At 37.0% G+C, this 20,487-nt stretch overlaps 1 protein-coding gene across 1 annotated transcript; it reads left to right on the top strand.

Annotated features, from left to right (window-relative positions):
* The first annotated feature begins 11,971 nt into the window (after positions 1–11,971).
* On the top strand, positions 11,972–19,826 carry LOC113042899 (D(4) dopamine receptor-like). The gene is made up of 4 exons (XM_026201904.1): positions 11,972–12,271; positions 13,917–14,029; positions 17,488–18,053; positions 19,329–19,826. Exons 1-4 carry the CDS (start codon positions 12,044–12,046, stop codon positions 19,538–19,540), a joined length of 1,119 nt encoding a protein of 372 aa, XP_026057689.1. The 5' UTR covers positions 11,972–12,043; the 3' UTR covers positions 19,541–19,826.
* The last annotated feature ends 661 nt before the right edge of the window (positions 19,827–20,487 follow it).

Here is a 20,487-nt window from a genome sequence, read left to right as displayed (position 1 = left end):
GTAACTTTAGCTAACGTTATATGAGGGGGCGTAGGTTTGACTTCTGGTAATGGTAATCTTCAAGCAACCAATTGAACAATCTTATCTGACTCTCATATACCGTAATACGTAAGTATCTTGTTATATTATTGTGCATAACTGATGAAAGATGCGATAAGAGACATTACTGCTAGATCTACGATCTACAGTTCTTCTTTAAAAACAGCAGCATTAGCATAATGAGCGTCACAGTAAACAACTCGTTACGCTGGACTTTCACACTGAGACACGTTTGAGGATATTAAACAAGTTGTGATATTAAACAAGTTTTTTTTTCATAGTTTGCTTACAATAAAAGTACTGTTGAGGTAATACTGGATAGTTTTACTGTATGTGGGTCATTCACCTAGTGGTAAGTTTTAGTAACGTTAGGCTACTGGCAAATACAAATACATTCTGTCACTACATTAACAATAATGTAAGATTTTACAATATTGCAGTATATCTTTTTTAAAAATAAAGAAACCAAAAAATAAAAATAAAAATAAATACACTTGCCATCTCAGTTTCTGTGAACCTCATCCTCCCGAACTGACTCAAATGATTCGCGAACCCGCTCCGAACTCCCGAACTGATTCAAATGATTTGAACTCCCGAAATAATTCAAATGATTCGCGATCCCCGAAAGGACTCAAATGATTCGCGGTCCCGCTCCGAACCGCTCCGAACTCCCGAACTGACTCAAATGATTCGCGAACCCGCTCCGAACTCTCGAACTGATTCAAATGATTCGCGAACCCGCTTTGAACTCCCGAACTGATTCAAATGATTCGCGATCCCCAAATTGACTCAAATGATTTGCGAAGTTTAACTTCTGATTCATAATCTGCACACTCTACTTGATAACGTTAACAATACTGGTATGTTTTAGTAACGTAACTGGCAAATACAAATACATTCTGTCACTACATTAACAATAATGTAAGATTTTCAAAACTTTATCTTGTGTGAACTGTTTGTTCTTGTATTAAAACAGCCTTTGTGGTTTATACTGGATGCTTACGCGATCCTGTGAAATTAGGCACTTTAAACTTTAAAATAATTTTTTTAATCATGTTTTGAAATTATTCACTAAAGACAAAAAGATATATCTTCACCACAAAGGTAAAAATGAGCATTGTGAAGCTATATTTATATTTATTATAATCATTTATATTTAATTTGTGTTTCAGGGCAGTTGGTGAAGACAGAGACAGACTCTGCTGTATATGGTTGCCTGTCCAGCACAGGACATTTACAACATTTTGGTGCCAGGGACCCCTAGCAGAGAAGATTTTTCAAGGACACCCTCAGAATTACAAGATTTTGAGGCTTAAAATTATTGTGGGTTAAAAATAATAATGGGTTAAATAATACATTTGTTTAATAATACAGCACAATATAGGGCTAAGTTGCACCAGGTCAGGAAAAAACACATAAGTTGCATCGGTGTATAAGAAACATTTTACTATTAATTTCAGAAATAATTTAAATACATATGTAAAAAATGTAAAGAAACTTAAAAACTATAAACACTGTAAATGTTTTATTTTCCCTCACTTTCAAATCATCTATTCAAAACAGAACAAAAATAAAAATATTTAGGCTTATGTAAAATAAACTAATTCTACTGCCATTAGTTACAAGCAGTATATCTTTTGTTAAATAAGGAAACCAAAAAAAAAAATGACTCAAATGATTCACGAACCCGCTTTGAACCCCCTTGAACTGATTTAAATGATTCGCGAACCCGCTCCGAACTCGCGAACTGATTCGAATGATTCGCGATCCCTCTCCGAACTCCCGAACTGACTCAAATGATTCGCGAACACGCTTTGAACTCCCGAACTGATTCAAATGATTTGCAATCCCCGAAAGGACTCAAATGATTCGCGATCCCACTCCGAACTCCCAAACTGACTCATTTGATTCGCGATCCCGCTCCGAACTCCCGAACTGACTCAAATGATTCTCCCGCTCCGAACTCCCAAAATGACTCAAATGATTCGCGAACCCGATCCAAACTCTCGAACTGATTCAAATGATTCGCGAACCCGCTTTGAACTCCCGAACTGATTCAAATGATTCGCGATCCCGCTCCGAACTCTCGAACTGATTCAAATGATTCGCGAACCCGCTTTGAAGTCCCGAACTGATTCAAATTTTTCGCGATCACCAAACTGACTCAAGTGATTCGCGAAGTTTAACTTCTGATTCATAATCTGCACACTCTACTGGTAATGTTAACAATATCCGGTGACTTTATGTCCCGATGTACAGAATATGAGGTTACTGTTATAAACAATAGAAATTTAAAGATTTCAAATGGAAACATTTTACAGCACTTTAAACTACATTTGTCCTATATCTACTTGGATAAATTTTTTGTTGTTGTTGTTTTATATTCAAAAACACCAACAACACTGTGATTAGGTTTTCCCCATTTTGGGTATATTTTAATAATGTTTTTAAATGAACAAAAGGACATAAGTATATAAATATAATAATACAATTGCTTATATAATAGAAAATGTTATGTGAACTACAGATTATAATATTAAGCAGAACTCAGAATGAATGAGTATTTTAAGATATATTCTCAAATTAAACAAGTTTACAGAACTTATAATACTATCTGGCCCTAACAGGGTGGCCATTTTTATTTCCATTCCAAAGTTTTTTTTTACATAAACGCTTACATTCATTTGCCTAAGCTTGAACAAAATCCCCCTTTGATGATTATTCAAAATGTTATTTTAAAAAGTTATATTTTCTGTCCAAAAGGCACCAAACACAGGAAAGACCCATGTTACTTTGAATACCATATCCATGTAGCGTTGATTAAGATCTTCTCAATAAATCTGTTCTTACGCTATTTTTAAACAATGTCTATAAAATGCATCTTAACACGCCTCTGCTGTTTATTGTGACAACAAACTTTGAACGGTCGTATATTAAGTGATATGATATTGTAAGCCACATTATAGTAGCATGAAAGCTTTTAGTACTATAAAGCTCTCATAAAGGCTTGTGAACTTATTGTCTAGTGTTAAATTTATAAACCAGCATGTGCCTTTGAGGAGCTAAAGGTGTGGTTTCAAAAACAAGCCAAGACACTATCCTCAAATCTGAAATGTTATTGATTGCAACTGTATCTGAAGTTTTATGAGACAAATTTGGAGGGGGAAAAAAATCATTATTTATTCAAATATATACAAACAGTTTGTCTCAAGGATTTTAAAACTGATAGATTGTGAAGTTGTTGTCTTCAGGTTTCTTGGACATGAAGCCAGTCTTCACTGGTACATGTTCGGACATGAATACTGTCTCATCATGGAAATCAATCTGTCGGTTTCTCCACCGACGCTGCTGCAAACACACAGAGCATGTAATGTCAGAATATATCACTTGAGAGCAGAAATATACATTATGTATTGAAAATATTGCTAAGTATAATTTTGTATACTGATATCATAACTGGGTTAGCTTACTGCCAAGGGAAAGAAAAAGATAGCTTTACCTTTTCTTGCTGCTTTGCATGCGTTTCAGGAAGCCACAGATGGATGTGATTTTAGCTTTGGATTTGAGGAGTTCAGCATATCTGTTTGTGAACTCAATGTCACCCAACTGCCTCGTGTGAAGCCCAGATCTCCTGGAGATATGGATCGGGATCGATGTCAAAGTGTTTATTCAATGACTCAAATATGACAAGTATATGCATGTTTTTTTTTTTTTTTTTTTTTTTTGGAAAGATCTCATTTAAAAAAAAGTTTATCAGTTTATCAGATACAAGTTAATAAGAAACTAGATGAGAAGAGCCAGAGTTCTCCACAAGGGGGCTGTCTGCACTTAAATAAGCATGGATTTGACAGATCACAAACGTGACTTGTTTATTAAAAATAAAAAAGTTTATGAAACCCACCAATCCCGGTCATCAAAAAGCATATCTGCATCATCCCTGGGAAATAACATCTTTCTAGGTGAAAAGATGTCTGTTGTTGAGATGCTGTCCTCTTCTCCGAGATACCTGTTGGGATGAAGGCCAAAACATAAATGAGCCGATACATCAACTGTGAAACTGTGGAAAAAAGTTGATTTGGTATGTTTGCCATCGGGAAAAAAACAACATAAGCTAAGAGAATTGATTCTCTTATCACCTCTAGACAGAACTGGAGAAAGTGGAAGGAAGAAATAAAAACGTACAGAAGAAAATCATGCAAGGACAAAGAAATAAAGATCTAATAAGATTTGACAGCCCTGACACTACTCCTTTTTCATTTTAGAAATCGCTCCCAAGATCAGACTGAGGTTGAAAATCCGATTAATTTTTGAGGTTGAACATGACCTGACCTGCCCAGAACCGGAAGGCTGGTGGCACACTGGATGAGAAATATTGCAAGGATGGACACTTGTGTCAGACTTCTGAGAAGAGACATTTCCACACCTTCAAAAGATGAAAATGAGAACTTTTTGTTTTGAAAGACAAACCATTTTTCCTAGCAATCAAAAGAATCTTCACTCACCCTTGGTTTGATGTTCTTGTAGCGCTCAAGCAGTCGTCTAAAGCTTCTTGTCTGGCTTTTATTCCAAGCCCTTTTGTACCCCCCAAGTCATTGATCATGAAATGTCAGCATGATGTAAGTCTTATCCTAAATGAGTTTTATTGGCCTGACTATTTGCCTTTTCATTAGTTATTTGCCAATGGTTCCTTACACTTGACGTGACATGACAACACATGTGCGCTCATGCTAATAAAGACAAACATGACTAACAGTGTTGACTTCCTTCATTGGTGGTTAACCGGTTGAGGGGACCAAGGAATTGGTTTACTCACATGTTTGAATTGTTGGGATTGCTAATAAATCAATGAGGAAGGAAGGATTGTGTGACAGAGAAAAGAGATTATACAAGCACACACATGTTTAGTGAATGAATGACAGTAGTAAAGATCATGATTATGGTTTCCAGTAAACAGCTGATCAGTAACTAAAAAATCAGTCAGACAGTATTTCCAACACAAAAACACCACATCACCATTGCTATTGTATAGTTAGGGATTTAACAATAACAACAATAACTAATAAATAACTAATAAACTTTGGCACATAACAATAACTAATAACCTCTAACAATAACTAATAAACTTTGGCACATAACACATAATCCAGTACTATGTGTGGTACAGTTAAGTGGTGCAATATTACTGGAAGCAATTGAATGTATAATTTAGCCTGACAGATGGTACAACCTTCTAGCAAACACATAGCAAAACAATACATCTATCAGAATAACCTAACAACCACATAACACACTAAAAACACTTAAACACCTTAGCAACCACACTGCAACACACACTTAAACACACTAGAAAACACATAGCAACACACTACATCATCAAAGTAGTCCATGTGACATCAGAGGGTCAGTTAGAATTTTTTGAAGCATCGAAAATACATTTTGGTCCAAAAATAACAAAAACTAAAAGGCTGAATAAAGTTGTCGTTTTTGTTAGTTTTGGACCAAAATGTATTTTCGATGCTTCAAAAAATTCTAACTGACCCTCTGATGTCACATGGACTACTTTGATGATGTTTTTCTTACCTTTTTGGACATGGAAAGTATACCGTACACACAGCTTCAATGGAGGGACTAAGAGCTCTCAGACTAAAATATTTTAAACTGTGTTCCGAAGATAAATTATTAAGTCATTAATGACATCATTTTCATTTTTGGGTGAACTAACCCTTTAAACACCCTAGCAACCACACAGTAACACACTACATCACACAGAAACCACATAACACATTAAAAAGTAGCAACACAGTAAAAACAACCATGTACTAGCATTGTAGCAGTGACACACTCACATTTTTCACACACAATTTTTTTCTATTTTTGAGTAAACTAAACACAATTTTCTACATGCAGTATCTTATAATGATCTGAAGTCTTATATTCAGTCAATTTAAGACACGCCATTAATAACGAATGGGATGCATTAAAAACCCAATCAGGTTATTTCTCTGCATTTGATGAAAAGCAACTCGTTTCACTAATGTGTTTGAACTTTGTATTGGGGTTTTCTGCATAGTACACATCGTCTGTCCTCCAGTAGTTATGCCTAAAGATGAGCACCACGACAGATGATTCAAATTATGAAGCTCTCATTTCTCTGTTATAGACCTGACTTTGACTTTAACTCACCAACAGCAGCGAATCAACGGCCATTTATTTACTCTAATTTGATGGTTTATAGGTTCAGTCCATTCTTTTATGTAGGAATAATGAGCCTTAAAGCTCTCTCAGAGGTTATTGAACACATTTGTTTATGTTAAGAATGAGATGGTGAACAGAGGAGACAGCTGGCATGACCCCTTTCACAAATCTTTAGATATATTTTATAATAATACACAATTAGGGGAGATAAAAAGCGCTTAGTGAAGCAGGGAGGGCTGTGGTAATTAACAATGACAATTGTCACGTATGTCAGAGAGCATCCAAATGACACGCGGATTGAAGACTGATCTGTTGTGAGCAGCGTGAGAGATGGAAACCGAGAGGGCAGCTTGAACGGATACATTTGGGGTATGTGTGATTGATATTCTGGCACTTCACAATGATTACTGAGTGTAGTTTTGAGCTAATGTCTTATGCACTTACATTTCAAGCAGCTGAGCTCAGTTCATTCAGATGAAAAGGAGACTATGCTGAAGACTCCCATCTTTATAAACATCCACTGTTTCTGAAGAATGAATCTGACCAGCTAGCACCTACAGTTATGACTTTCACAATGACTGTTTTCTAGATCAAAGAATCCCAAAGAATTCCCTTGATCCCATTGTTAATGTTCTAGACCTTCAGTACCAATAGAGGGAGTCAAGTGCCTTTGAAACACATGTACCATGCAGAGAAATAGACTTTCCCTTTTTAATAAATCCATAAAAATGGTCTAAAGTCTAAAGTTTCTTAAATGTAAATCATAGTTTATTTTTATTTTATTTTTGTTATTACAAATGCCCAGTATTACCATCACATATTTAATGATGGTGTAAATAAGAAGTAACAGTCCAGTTAAAAAAGTAAGGTTATAAAATATATATGGTGGAAACATTGTTTTTGAAATGTTTCTGTCGTCTGGTATTCTTGTCGTGATTCTGGCATCATTTAAAGGTTACTAAAAATTTTATAACAACATTCCCCTAATTTTATTGTTACCCAAAATCTAATATTATTTGAAATTATTTTGAAAACTCTAATAATATTTTCTCGTAACATTATGAGAACATTCAATAAGTACAAATAACATTAAAAGGACATTCCAAGAATGTTGTTCTAAGAAAGTTTTCCCGTAACATTATAAGAATGCATATTTAAAAAATGTTTGTGGAAATTGTGAGAATGTTTCCTGTTAACTAGGAAAGGAACACATCTCTGCCTGATCAGCAGTGACAGCTTTTAATGACTAGATTACTGGGGATGTTTTTTAAAGGGATTTAAAATAATAATAATAATTACAATAGCAATTTGAGATTTAAGAACAAAAAGGTCTGTATTTAATGTCACCTGGAAACAAAGAAAACGCTTTTTTTCTAAATTGCAAGAGAAGTTTGAAAAGGCCAACTCCTAGCAAACAAAAGGTCAACTTCTGCCTCACAATTTTAAGTTGAAAATCAATATTATTATAAATCATTTCCATGTGTTTGGATCTGAAAGCTGCTGTTGTACGTGTGTGTGTGAATCTGTAATCAAAGTCTACACCCTGACGGAGAGGTAAACAAACACGCTCACTGTGAAAGATGTTCATGCAACAGATCACACCACATGACCATTTACCCACAATGCCCTCCTGCTGTCATATAACTGCCCCAGCTGAGCCAAAACCAATCTTGGTAAGAGTAGGCATGGCAGCCGCACACAACAGCTGCAGCGGAGCCGTCAACCATCTGTGATCACAAACACACTCAAAAACACACAACAGAATGAATAGGTTAGTTACCGCTGCGTTATTCTCAGTGTTTTCATGCAATGGCTAACGCTAATCTTAGCGAACACACAGATAATGTGTTAGTCTACTGTGTCCGTTATGAACAGGTGGCTAATTCAGCATTCATAACTGTCACTTGAAGCTTAAGGGGTTTGAACCCATGACCGACCGGTTAGTAATGCAGATCAGTGGTTCTCAACTGGATTTGCTTCAAAACACAGGTTTGACATCGGACATAATGCTAACATTTGGTGCTAAATTGTTGCAAACTGGAAGGTTCTTCATTGGCATTGATGGTTCCATGAAGAATATTTAACATCCATGGAACCTTTCCATTCCACGAAAGTTTCTTAAGATTATTCAAATGTTCTTCACATTAAGAAAAGGAAATGATTCTTTTAAGAACTGTTCACTGAAAGGTTCTTTATGGAAATAGAAATGGTTCATTTTTGGAACCTTTATTTTTCAGAGTGTAGAATCTGCATAGGCCCAAACAAAATGCAGCTTTGTTCAATATAATTATATCAAAAAGGTGATTATAATCACTTTTAATACATAAAACACACCAGAAGTTACTTGACTAACACATAAAACTAACATTTAAAAAATTAATAATAGCAATATTAAACTGATGAATGCAACATGATAGTTCCATTTTAATATAAGTGTATTTTTGCATCTAAAAAAATTGTTTTAAGTCCAATTTATTACTCTACCACCTACTTGACATCATTAAAGACAACTGTTAACCAACATGGTGTGAATGGTGGATGTGTGACAAAATTCCCTTTCAGGAAAGAGTCATGATTAGCTAGTTTGTTTCTTCATCAATGTATCATGGTAGTGAGTTACGTCATTGTTTTTTGAAACGTACCCCAGAACAGATTTCTTGCATTAGTTGATGTACGTTTTCTCTTCAGGTTTCAGAGTTAATGTTATTGTCCCTACTCTTTAACCGAACCTTGCACATTACAGTAAACTGATGCTTAAGATTTAAGATACGAGTAAGATTTAATAATGTTTTATGGTGACGGTAAGTGTTTTTATTTGAATACTATTTAAGGTTCAATCTGACATTAATGAGAAAGGAATAGGATATAAATAATACATGCACAATTTACAATCGATAACAAATGGATTTTTAGCTCACTTTAATAACAACACAGCAATGTATGCTGCAACAGCATGCACAGATCAAAATAAAAACGTCAAACGAATTGATTGAAACAGAGCTGTTTACTTTCATTCTATCTAGTAAGTAAAATAAAATATCAAAGTGTTGATGTGGAACTGCAATTGTCTTTGATAAAGATACTTCCCTGACTAGATCCATACTTTAATCAGGACACAAACACAGGACTGATTTACTTCCACGAACTGCAACATTTTTGATCAATTTCTTTTTTCTGGAGATGAAGTGAGTGCAAAATGAGTTGTTGTTTTTAATGCTTAACCCAGTGTGAAAAAAGTAGGCTTAAAAACAGCATTTATTATTGTAGACACAACTAAAAATATAGCTTATTTGTAACAAAAGAATTAATGAAATGAAAATAATTTATTTATTATGCATATTACATCACAGACGCTGTCCCATAAATGACCTTTGTATCCAAAACTTCTATGCAAAAGTTGTAAGTTTTAGTTTAGTTTATCTTCTGTTTGATGCATTGCTGTCTAAGAAGTTCAGCTCAGTCTCCTCCAATACAGCTCTATGTAACTCAGAAATGAATAATCATAATAAATCACTTATAAAAGGTCACAGGGGCAGATATTGCTTTTTAACTGATGGTTAGCCAACAAATAAAACTGAAACAACAAATTCATTAATCTTCAATATTCCAATCAATACATATACATATGTCATATTATTACTAAATTTACAGAATCAATGAGTTTCACTCACATTTCGGCTGAACAAAACAGCAGGCCTTTTCTACATAAAAGGTCAACGCTTTTGCATTCGTCTCTTTACAACCTGGAAAGGTCAAAGCATTACTCAAAGATTTATCATAATGCAGATAAAAACCTACACAGATAATCCAAGGCAAAATAGATTATGACACAATGCAGGGTGCACACAGACCGGTCGCTCTCACTGGCTGTGTACCGGACGACTAGCACTGGCCATATGAGCTACAAAAGTCTTGGAAACAGCAAACTTGAATTAAAAAGTCAGATGAGAACACTTTACATCATTTAGCTGTTTGTGGGTCAGATTTGAAAGGTTAGACAACAACGTCTGGATCAAAGCAGCTTAGACCCTATCAAACATTTCCACCGCAGCTCTGCTCTCCACAGTGGAGTAAACACTAATCGTGATGACAGTGTTGATGATGATTATGATAATGATGTCATCAGTGACTACCAAGCTTCCTCAGTGGAATGGATTATAGAGGCATGCCAATCATAATAAAAACGACTAGAAAAAAAATATTATGTAAGGTCATTAACATGCATTATTAAATATTACTATAAAACATCATTCCTAACAGCATGTTTACTGTTATATGCAATTATAATATTTGAATTGCCTTTATTTTCGCTCGTCGTTGTATCCAAAATGCTGTTCATTTTAATGTACCATGAGCCACTTTATCTAATGGATGAATCTCAGAGACAAAGAGACACACCAGATAATCTGTGTAAACTTCTCCACAAGGCAGCCCGAATGAAAGCAGCACTAATTTGTTTTGACGAATGTTTAACTGGACATTTTACAAAAGACAACCCCATAAACCACTGTTCTGTGAGGGACACACACGGAGTGCTTAATGTATTTGTAAATGTAATGGTTCTAGCTTCCGGTTACAATCCAGCTATTTTTAGTTGTGCTCATTTTGCTGCTTGATATTGCAAACTTGTGTTTTAACCACATTATTTTAACTATAAACACACTATGTTGTAGCACAATGGATTGTACGGTTTATTTTCCGTTTATTTTCGCCACATCTAATGAAGCGGAAGTCTCACACATTCACAGAAAACAGCTTAGGCTACATTAAAAAATAAGGTGGATTTTTTTTTTTTTTTTTGTAAAACCATATTAACTTGATCTTATAAAAATATGTACATTTTAATTGTAAATCTTGGGGGGAAAGAATCGCTGAAAAATTAAAACAATCATGAAAAGGTCAAGAGCCGCTAAAGTGAGTCACGCATTTTCCCGCTCGCGAGCAAAAATGGCGTTTAAGTAATCAAGCACTTTGCGACAAACTGTCCTTATTTTATCCACTTTACTACAGTATTTATGACAGCTGGTGCTTAGCTATCTGTGCAATGAACGACAATGAAAATGCGTATAAATAGTACAAATGCAATCAGAAAATCGTGCCAATGATACTCACAAATGGATATATACATATACATATATACATTATATATATATATATAAATATTTTTTTTTTGTCAACCGTGCGAATCAACGATTAAATAAGAGATTTAATACAGCAGCATACGTTCAAATAACGCAGGATTTAAACCTCCATCCTTCAGCCAGTCGTGGAGAATGTCACACCCACCGCCAGCAGGACGAGATTAGCTCTCCCGTGGATTATTAGGGTGAAACTAAAGCGGACAGATACACCCGGTGAAACGATGACACGTCAGTGGCTTTATACAGCCACATTCACTAACTTTAACAAGTGATGTTATTATAAAGAAAGGCGTTTTCAATAACCCCAGGCTAATATAATGAAGCGTCCCAGATATTAACAGTAACGCGTCGCTGTAAGCCGCTTTAAGACTGCGCGCAGGTGGATGGAAATAGAAGCACTCGAGCTGAGCTGAGATGAGATGCGGACCTGAGAGAAAACTTTTGCATCAAACAGCGAAGAATGAACAGCGATGATTTTAGAGCCTACTCTGACCGTCTTTTCACCTTCAAAAGGCAGAAAATAACGGGACGCAGTTCCAAAGCGCTTCGGAGTTCAGCGGAACTTTCGGAGTTTTCAGAAACGCGTAAATAATGGCAAAGAAGAAACGGGTTTTATCGGTCAGTTTTCTCAAGGGTTTCCCAGATGACCGGTTATTGTAGAGGCAGACATGCCAGCCAACCTCACCGTCTCCAGCCACACCACCAACTACAACTTCCCAGCGCTCATCTTCGGGATAGTATTGATCATCATCATCATCTGCGGGAACGTGCTGGTGTGTCTGAGCGTGTACACGGAGAAAGCGCTCAAAACCACTACCAACTACTTCATAGTCAGCTTGGCTGTTGCTGATCTGTTGCTGGCTGTTCTGGTCTTACCACTGTTCGTGTATGCAGAGGTGAGTCAACGCACTTCATTTCCTAGATATTTCACTTCATATAGATTAATATGTAGGTTACAATGCCTAAGGTGGCCAGAAAACGAACAGGTTTGTACCTACATTAAAACCCCACTAAGCTGGTTTACCTGCTGATCATCTTAAATGACGAGGTAAAACCTTCTTATTGGTACCACTGTAAGTTTTGACCACTTTCATGCGGGTTTAGCTATTGTCTATTCTAAAGCTAGTGTATTTCAAGTCTGCTATTTGTAATAACGTGATTTCATTCAATATTGGCCTTAATAAAAAAAAATAAAAAAGTAAAAAAAAAAAAATGCATGCAATATTTATGTAATATTAAAATATTTAAAATATGTAAATATTTAATTTTGAGTGCATGTATATATATATATATTTAATTATTAACATATTTATTAATAGATTCATAAATATAAATTAATAAATTATATGTTAGCCATTTACTTAAATATCAATCAATCTATCTATCTATCTATCTATCAATTTTTTTGCGTTTGTTTATACACATACACTTATATACACATACAAAGCTATTTAAGTTATTAAAATATTAAATTTTTAGTGATTTTTTTTGTTTGTTGAGAATGTGAACCTAAAAACATGTTTAAAACTTTTTTCTTGTTTCAACATTATTTGACGTATAAACTAGGGTTAACAGGAATCCGTAATCTTTCATCTATTCACTTGATTTTAATTAAATTCTTAACCGTTCTAATGAACAGCTATATGACACTGTTCCATAACAGTGCAAAACAAACTTAGCATCAATACTCAATTGTTACCCTTCAGCAAAACACTTTGCAGACATGCATTCATTCGGTCCCCTCCTGCCGAGACGGACTGTCTCTGCCAGAGCTGGACGTCATAAACACACATCGCACAATACGCATTGTCTGCCACCCCGGGATGTGGGCGTGAGGTCCGAGACCAAAGAGGCCTCCAAAAACACTAGCGATCGAACATTCAATTCAGCCATGGATTCGGGGCCGCGCTGGTTACAGAGTCCCCTGGATACTGAGGGCCCCACACAGCAGGGACGAGTTCACCCGGACTGAACCAAGCGGCTCATGACAGTCTGGCTGGCTCTTCAAGCCAAAGACATGGAGAAAATATGCTCCAGTGAGTCAGCTGTAGCTTAATTACAATTTTACATGAGCCCCCTCACCACAATCTCATGGCTTCCACTTGTAGGGTGAAAGTGGCTCGTTGGCATGGGAGAGAGCCCATTACCAAAAAGCAATTAAGAATCTGTCCTCTTCTCCAGGCCAATAATTAAAATGCCATTAAATCCTCCTCTCTGCTGTTTTATCTCTTTTTTTTTGATCGCGGGATGCGTATCAGATACTAAATTACCATCAGCCCCGGAGCATGTGGTGTGTGTGTGTGTGTGTGTGTGTGTGTGTTTGGTTGTTGTGACAATGGCAAGCTGAAAATAAGGAAATTAAGGTTCCACAGTCGCTCCGCTGGGGCAGTAAGAACACAAGGTTAGGGGAAGGTGAAAGAGGTCAGAGAGCATTGTGAATGGAGGGATTGGAGAAATAGTGAGGGTAAAAAGAGGCATGGATGATAGAAACAATGAATGTGTGAAGAGTTAAAGACGGTGATGATTTTCTCTCCTTCTCAGTTCCAGGATGGGGTTTGGTCCCTCAATATGACCGTATGTGATGGACTGATGACCATGGATGTGATGCTATGCACCGCCTCTATATTTAACCTCTGCGCCATCAGCATAGACAGGTGGGTCTGACTGCAGGACGCACTGTTATCATCATAAACAACAACAACAACAAAAATAAATAAATAAAATGAAGAAACTAAAAAAAGAACACTTAACTAAAACAAAAGTAAATATTTTTTTTTTTTACATTTAATTTCAGTTAGCAATAAGCATAATTTCCTCTTATTTTTGTTTAACCCAGAAGTACTAAAATGCCTAAAACTAAAATAAATGTAAATGAGAACAGACATACTTAAATAATAATAATAATAATGAAAAAAAAATATATAAAAAATGTAATTAAAAAGAAATCAAAATATATAGTGTGTATATATATATATATATATATAAAAAAAAAATAAATTAAGCTTTTTTAAATATAACTGTAAAATAACGCCCATGTAATACATGTTTTGAAAGTTTTGTCATGGACTGCTTTCCACATTTTTTAATCAGTCATCAAAAGAAAAAAAATTAAGTAAAACTTAAATAATAATTATAGTAATAATAAAGGTCAGTTTTAACCTCTTCAAATGCTACACACTTTGTACAAATTCAGTTTGGACAAATTTTGCACAATTGAAAATGAATATCCATTTGCATGTAAATGTGATTCCCAACCAGTGTTATCACTATATTTTCCATTTTCCTTTTAGTTAAATTTTAGTAATTTAATTTAGCAAAAGGTATGTATTTACAGTCATTATTAAAGAAAAACTCACTGTGGTAATCCAGAAACCACTTTATGTTGGGGTTAGAGTTATAGAAATGCTGTGTGTAACAGGCCTTTAAAGTCTGATGCTCGAACTCATGGGAATCGAGCCGAGGACTGATGAATCAAATGCATGCACTACACTGATTTTGCACAGCTAGTTTTGTACTCTGCAAGCTGTAACGGTCACAGCAGGTTACCTTCCTAATTGTGGGTCTGTTTGAAGACACGATGAAATAGCATTTATAATAAAAGTGGCTTCCTGCTATGATTAGAAGAACAGAGAGAGACGGGTAGAGACAGAAACTGAGCAAATGTGTTCAGAATAACTAAATGGCATTAAGCTGCAGGCTTCACCTCGAAATTACAACTGATTCCTCATTGAGACCCTCCTCCGTTGTCCCGCCATCGCTGGCCTGGCGAGTGCCTCCTGCCATTCGGTGTGGCTCAGCAGAAGGTGTTTTGAGAGATTAATGAGATATACGCTAAGAGATATACAGCACTCTGTGGAGATACAGCAGCGTGAAACTTGTTATGCGAGGAAAAGCTGCAAACGCATCGCCTGGCAGAACTTGCCACACAATCAGCATGAAAAAGCAATGTGTGGAGAGCAGATTCGTGGACGGCGGCTGTGTGTAACAGCTTCATGCATCAGGAGTAGTTTGAAACATGAGTGGTGAGATGCTGGGATGCCTCAGGGTTCACGCTCCTGTTTGCAATTATTAAGGCACATGGCTGTTTCTGTCACTGATTATATTCAGCTTTGAGAACCAGTTATATTCAAAGAGAACTCAACTCAAATTTATATATAAAGCCCGTTTAGAACCACAAAATGCACCCAAGTGTCGTACATAGATACCATAAAACTCAGTCATTACAAACAGCAACAGCAAATCATCCAGTTATTAAATAAAATCATATGCATAAATCTCAAATATATAGGAGTATCGCACAAGTCACACTCTACATTTTCACCCTTTATAATTTATGGTAGAGAGATGAGCATTAAATTCACGTGCAACAGCTGTGGTGGACATTCCTGCAGTCAGCATGCCTATTGCACGCTCCCTCAAAACTTACGATATCTGTGGCATTGTGCTGTGTCATAAAACTGCACATTTTAGCGAGGCCTTTTATTGTGTCCAGTCTAAGACACATGTGCAATAATCATTCTGTCTAATCAGCATCTTGATGCACACCTGTGAGGTGGATGGATTATCTCGGTAAAGTAGAAGTGCTCACTAACACAGTTTTAGACAGATTTGCGAACAATATTTGAGAAAAATAGGCCTTTTGTGTCCATAGAAAAAGTCTAAGATCTTTGAGTTCAGCTCATGAAAAATGGGGCCAAAACAAAAGTGTTGCGTTTATTAAATCTTTATTAAAGGGGGGGTGAAATGCTATTTCATGCATACTGAGTTTTTTACACTGTTAAAGAGTTGGATTCAAAGTTTCAAAAATTAAGTTGTACGTTTGAAGGAGTATTTTTGTTCCCAAAATACTCCTTCCGGTTTGTCACAAGTTTCGGAAAGTTTTTTTTCGAGTATGGCTCTGTGTGACGTTAGATGGAGCGGAATTTCCTTATATGGGTCCTAAGGACACTTCTGCCGGAAGAGCGCGCGCTCCCGTATAGCAGAGCACTGAGAGCACAACAGACTTCACTGATCAGAGCGAGAGCGTCGGGAAAAGTCACAAAAGGAGTGTGTTTTTGGTTGCCAGGGCAAGACCCTGCACAGATTACCAAAAAAAAACAGCATTAAGGGACCAGTGGATGGAGTTTATTTTTACAGAGCATCAACGGAGTTGTGCAAGTGTTTTTGTTTGTTCCCTTCATTTCGAAGATGCTTGTTTTACAAACAAGGCCCAGTTTGACGCCGGATTTGCTTATCGTTTATTTCTTAAGGATGATGCAATCCCAACGAAAAAGGGTCACGATCGTGTATTGGAACCGCAGGCGGTGAGTAAAACTGCTTCAAATATCTCTGCCTCCTTGTTAGTGCGTCCCCTCCCATGCCGGAGACCCGGGTTCGAGCCCCGCTCGGAGCGAGTCGTTGCTGCTGCGGCTCTCGTTCAGTTTCAGCCTCGGGATCTGATTCTGGATCATAAATAAAGGCTGAATCTGACTGTAAGCCATGGTTTATTTTGGATGATGGTTTTTCCCTCACGATAATGTCACAGCTTCCACATGCTCTCAACGCAAAAGCCTACTCGCGCTCGTGATTCTTTAGCTCCGCCCACACGTCACGCCTCCAGTCGGTCGTGTTTTTCCGGGAAAAATCGGTACAGACTATCTTTCTCTTATGAATATAATAAAACTAAAGACTTTTTAGAGTTATGAAGGATGCAGTACTACTCTATAGGTACTCAAGATTAACAGGATATTGAGTGAAAACGAGCATTCCCCCCCCCCCCTTTAAATAAAAAAAAAAACTATTTCTCAATGTTTATTTTGGGGTAAAATATGACCTAGACATTTCACTGGTTATGTTAGTTTCACCCTTACATTAGCCTTCTGTAAACTGGAATCACATTATAAAACACATACAAGTTGAATATGTGTGCTATTATCTGATTAGCAGTTGAAGGTTCAGGCGAGGATCAGGTCAACACTTAACTGGGTCACAACTCAATCAGCGAATCAGAGATTCGAGCAGCGGCTTAGCTAACATATCATGATTAAAAAAAAAAGTGTCAAGAAAAATGTCAATGTTGATTTAAAAGCTTTGCATGAGCTGTCTTTGTAATACCTCATATGGTTCCCTCCAGGTTCATCGCAGTCTCCATTCCTCTTAACTACAACCGCAAACACGTGGACCAGCGACAGATTGTCCTGCTTTCAGCCACATGGATCCTGGCCTTGGCTGTGGCTTCCCCCGTGATGTTCGGGATCAACAACGTCCCCAACCGGGACCACAGCGAATGCAAGCTGGAGGACAACAACTACGTGGTGTACTCCTCCGTCTGTTCCTTTTTCGTGCCGTGCCCCATCATGCTCTTGCTGTACTGCGGGATGTTCCGGGGCCTGAGGAAGTGGGAGGAGGCGAGGAAGGCCAAACTGAGGAGCAGCATGCAGGCCAGCAGAAAGCTTCAGGAGGCCGCCGCGTCCCTCCAGCCGCTGTCTGGCCTGCCGCCTCCTCTGCCCCCCGTGATCGAGAAAGACTTGAGCGACATTACCTTAGAAGAGCTGGAGCACGATAACTTCCCCGAACCTGACAGCCCGGGTCCCGTGTCCATGCTCCCACACCCCGGCGGGAGCCAGAACCGGCGAAGGAAGAGAGCGAAAATAAACGGGAGGGAGAGGAAAGCTATGAAGGTGCTTCCTGTTGTAGTAGGTAAGCTGAAAGGCTGTATAAAATCATTTATTAAAGTACAAGTATTCTGTCATAGCTCAGGGCCATATGGCTTTATTACCAAAATGTGTTTTCACATTCAAATAATCTGACTTGACTACAGGAGCTTCAAGTGCAGAAGAAAGTACAGACACACATGGGAATAACACAGTAGAGATGGAATATAACACTAATATAAGAAAAACAGACTAAATTATGCTCTATATACAGATGTAGAAGTATAGAAAACAACTGTAATCGTGCAGATATGGTTTTAACCAATGTACAAGTTTCAGATTCTATGTATTAATATGTCAAGTTATGATGGACGATATAGTTATGAACTTTTAATCGCTCAGGCTGAATATAGCCTGAGAAAAAAAGGCCTCCAGCATCTGAAATATGCAATTTCACGTATAAATCTTCACCCAAATTCACCAGAATAAAACTCCAGAGGCACATTTACACCTCTGCCCTCTGTGATCTCTGTAAGAGGTGTTGTGTACTCAAAAACAAAACAAGAAAAACTAAGAGATGAAAAAAAAGTAGTCTCTCACTTCTAAACTGGGCTTAGAGGAGTGATTACAAATGCTCTTTCCACATGTGCTGAAACAAGGATCTCCTCTGGCCCTCATTGGCTAATCATTGCTCACTCATCCTCCAATCCGATTATGATGTAAGCCTCACTTTAGTCACGCAGGCAGACTGGGGACAGCCGTCACATTAAGACATGCACTTATCCTCTTCACGGGTTCCTGGGAGATGCACCACCGATGTACTCCTTACAGTACTGACAGTACTTGTCAATCCTTTCACCTCACGTCAACCTGAGTACAGACCATAGTGTGTTTGTGTGTGGGGGGGGGGGGGGGGGGGGGGGGGGGGGGTGGGCGGGGATTTCCACAATGCACATTGCTATTCATGTTCAAAGCTCAGTCTCAGATCAAATGTTTCATATAAAACATAATTGTTTGTAAAAGAAAAAGAAAAAAAAAATCATAATTGGGATAGTGTTGGGCTAGTACCTGGCAAACCTGTCTGTGTTGTTAATTATAGCTGTAGCCACAGAATTAGAATGATTTTTAAAACTTATTCTCATTAGTTATCATCCTAGGCATGAACATGACTTTTTTTCCTCATGTTTTTTTTTGGTCATTTGATTTGTATTTTAATAGTCTAATAAGCCCTAAAGCTTGTTTACATATGTTTATAACATGCAACATTGTTGTGTTTATTATAAGCACAATGCATTTTAAATGCTGGATTATGCATCTCCAGGTGTCTTCCTGTTCTGCTGGACACCATTCTTCGTAGTGCACACGATGAGGGCTCTCTGTGAAGACTGCTACATCCCCAGCAGCGTCAGCAGCATCGTGACCTGGTTAGGATACGTCAACAGTGCCCTCAACCCGATTATCTACACCGTCTTCAACACAGAGTTCAGGAAGTTCTTCCGGAAGTTCTTGCCGACTCTGCCCAACTGCTGCTAGCCTGAACATGCTCTCTGCTAACGGTTTATGAACAAAACAAGCCCAAAAGTATAAGTGAACCAGACAAATAATGCTTACATGTAAATATAGCATGAAACAAATGTATGGTTATAATAAGATGTTTGCTGCCATTACGTTTTTATTTTATGGTTTCATTTCAAATGTTTATAAGCAAACAAGATAAATTTGCATAAATCTTGCATGAATTAATCTTACATAAATTGTGGGATTTCATTAAATTAAAACAGATTATTTTGGGATCATTCTTATCATGTGTGTACACCAAAAGCGAAGTGAATATTCACACTGTGTTAATTAATCTAGATTACCTTTGCATTTTTTCGCGTCACTTGTGTGAATTAAAAAAAAAAAAAAAAAAAAAAAATTCACTCATGCTCTCTATTTTCAGTTACCATAAGCATGTCAACAAGCTCTTGTTCACTGATTGGCTTGCGTGGCAATACGTCATACGCTAATTTTCCTGCTCAAATAAAAAGATTCTAGTTGCGCGAAGGGCACGATTGCGCATATATTCACTACATTCGCGTACCCAATTTTTGTCATTTGTGACGCCCAGCAAGAATTTGCATCTATTAAGATCTTTTCATTGACTTTGAATGTAATCTAATTGCACATTTGAGCAAATTAGCTTTTGCTGAGCACACACCATTATAATGACATTGTTTACACAACAGAGTTAATTTCTTTGTAAAAAAAATTCTTGAAAATTGTTAATCATTTTACATAAATTGTGGCGTTCCTCATACATAATTTGCATGTAAATAGTTCAAAAAACTAGTGCTTACATACATTTTTACAATCATTAAATGCATGCATGTAATTGAAATGCACGTAAATTGTTCGTACAAATCATTCTTAAATGGACTGGACTACTACAATGTTTACATTCGAGAACAGTGAAGAAACATCAAGTAATGCAAAAATAC

The sequence above is a fragment of the Carassius auratus genome, chromosome 25, assembly GCF_003368295.1.
Source record: "Carassius auratus strain Wakin chromosome 25, ASM336829v1, whole genome shotgun sequence".
Classification (NCBI taxonomy): domain Eukaryota; kingdom Metazoa; phylum Chordata; class Actinopteri; order Cypriniformes; family Cyprinidae; genus Carassius; species Carassius auratus.
The sequence above is the reverse complement of the archived record's forward strand: the minus strand, read 5'-3'. Positions and strand labels throughout refer to the sequence as shown.

What these genes read in the sequence shown, in the direction of transcription:
- LOC113042899 (XM_026201904.1), top strand. Translation starts at nt 12,044, where the DNA reads ATGCCAGCCAACCTCACCGTCTCCAGCCACACCACCAACTACAACTTC. An exon ending in CACTGTTCGTGTATGCAGAG is followed by an intron (nt 12,272 to 13,916) that starts GTGAGTCAACGC and finishes TCTCCTTCTCAG; the next exon opens with TTCCAGGATGGGGTTTGGTC. An exon ending in GGTGCTTCCTGTTGTAGTAG is followed by an intron (nt 18,054 to 19,328) that starts GTAAGCTGAAAG and finishes ATGCATCTCCAG; the next exon opens with GTGTCTTCCTGTTCTGCTGG.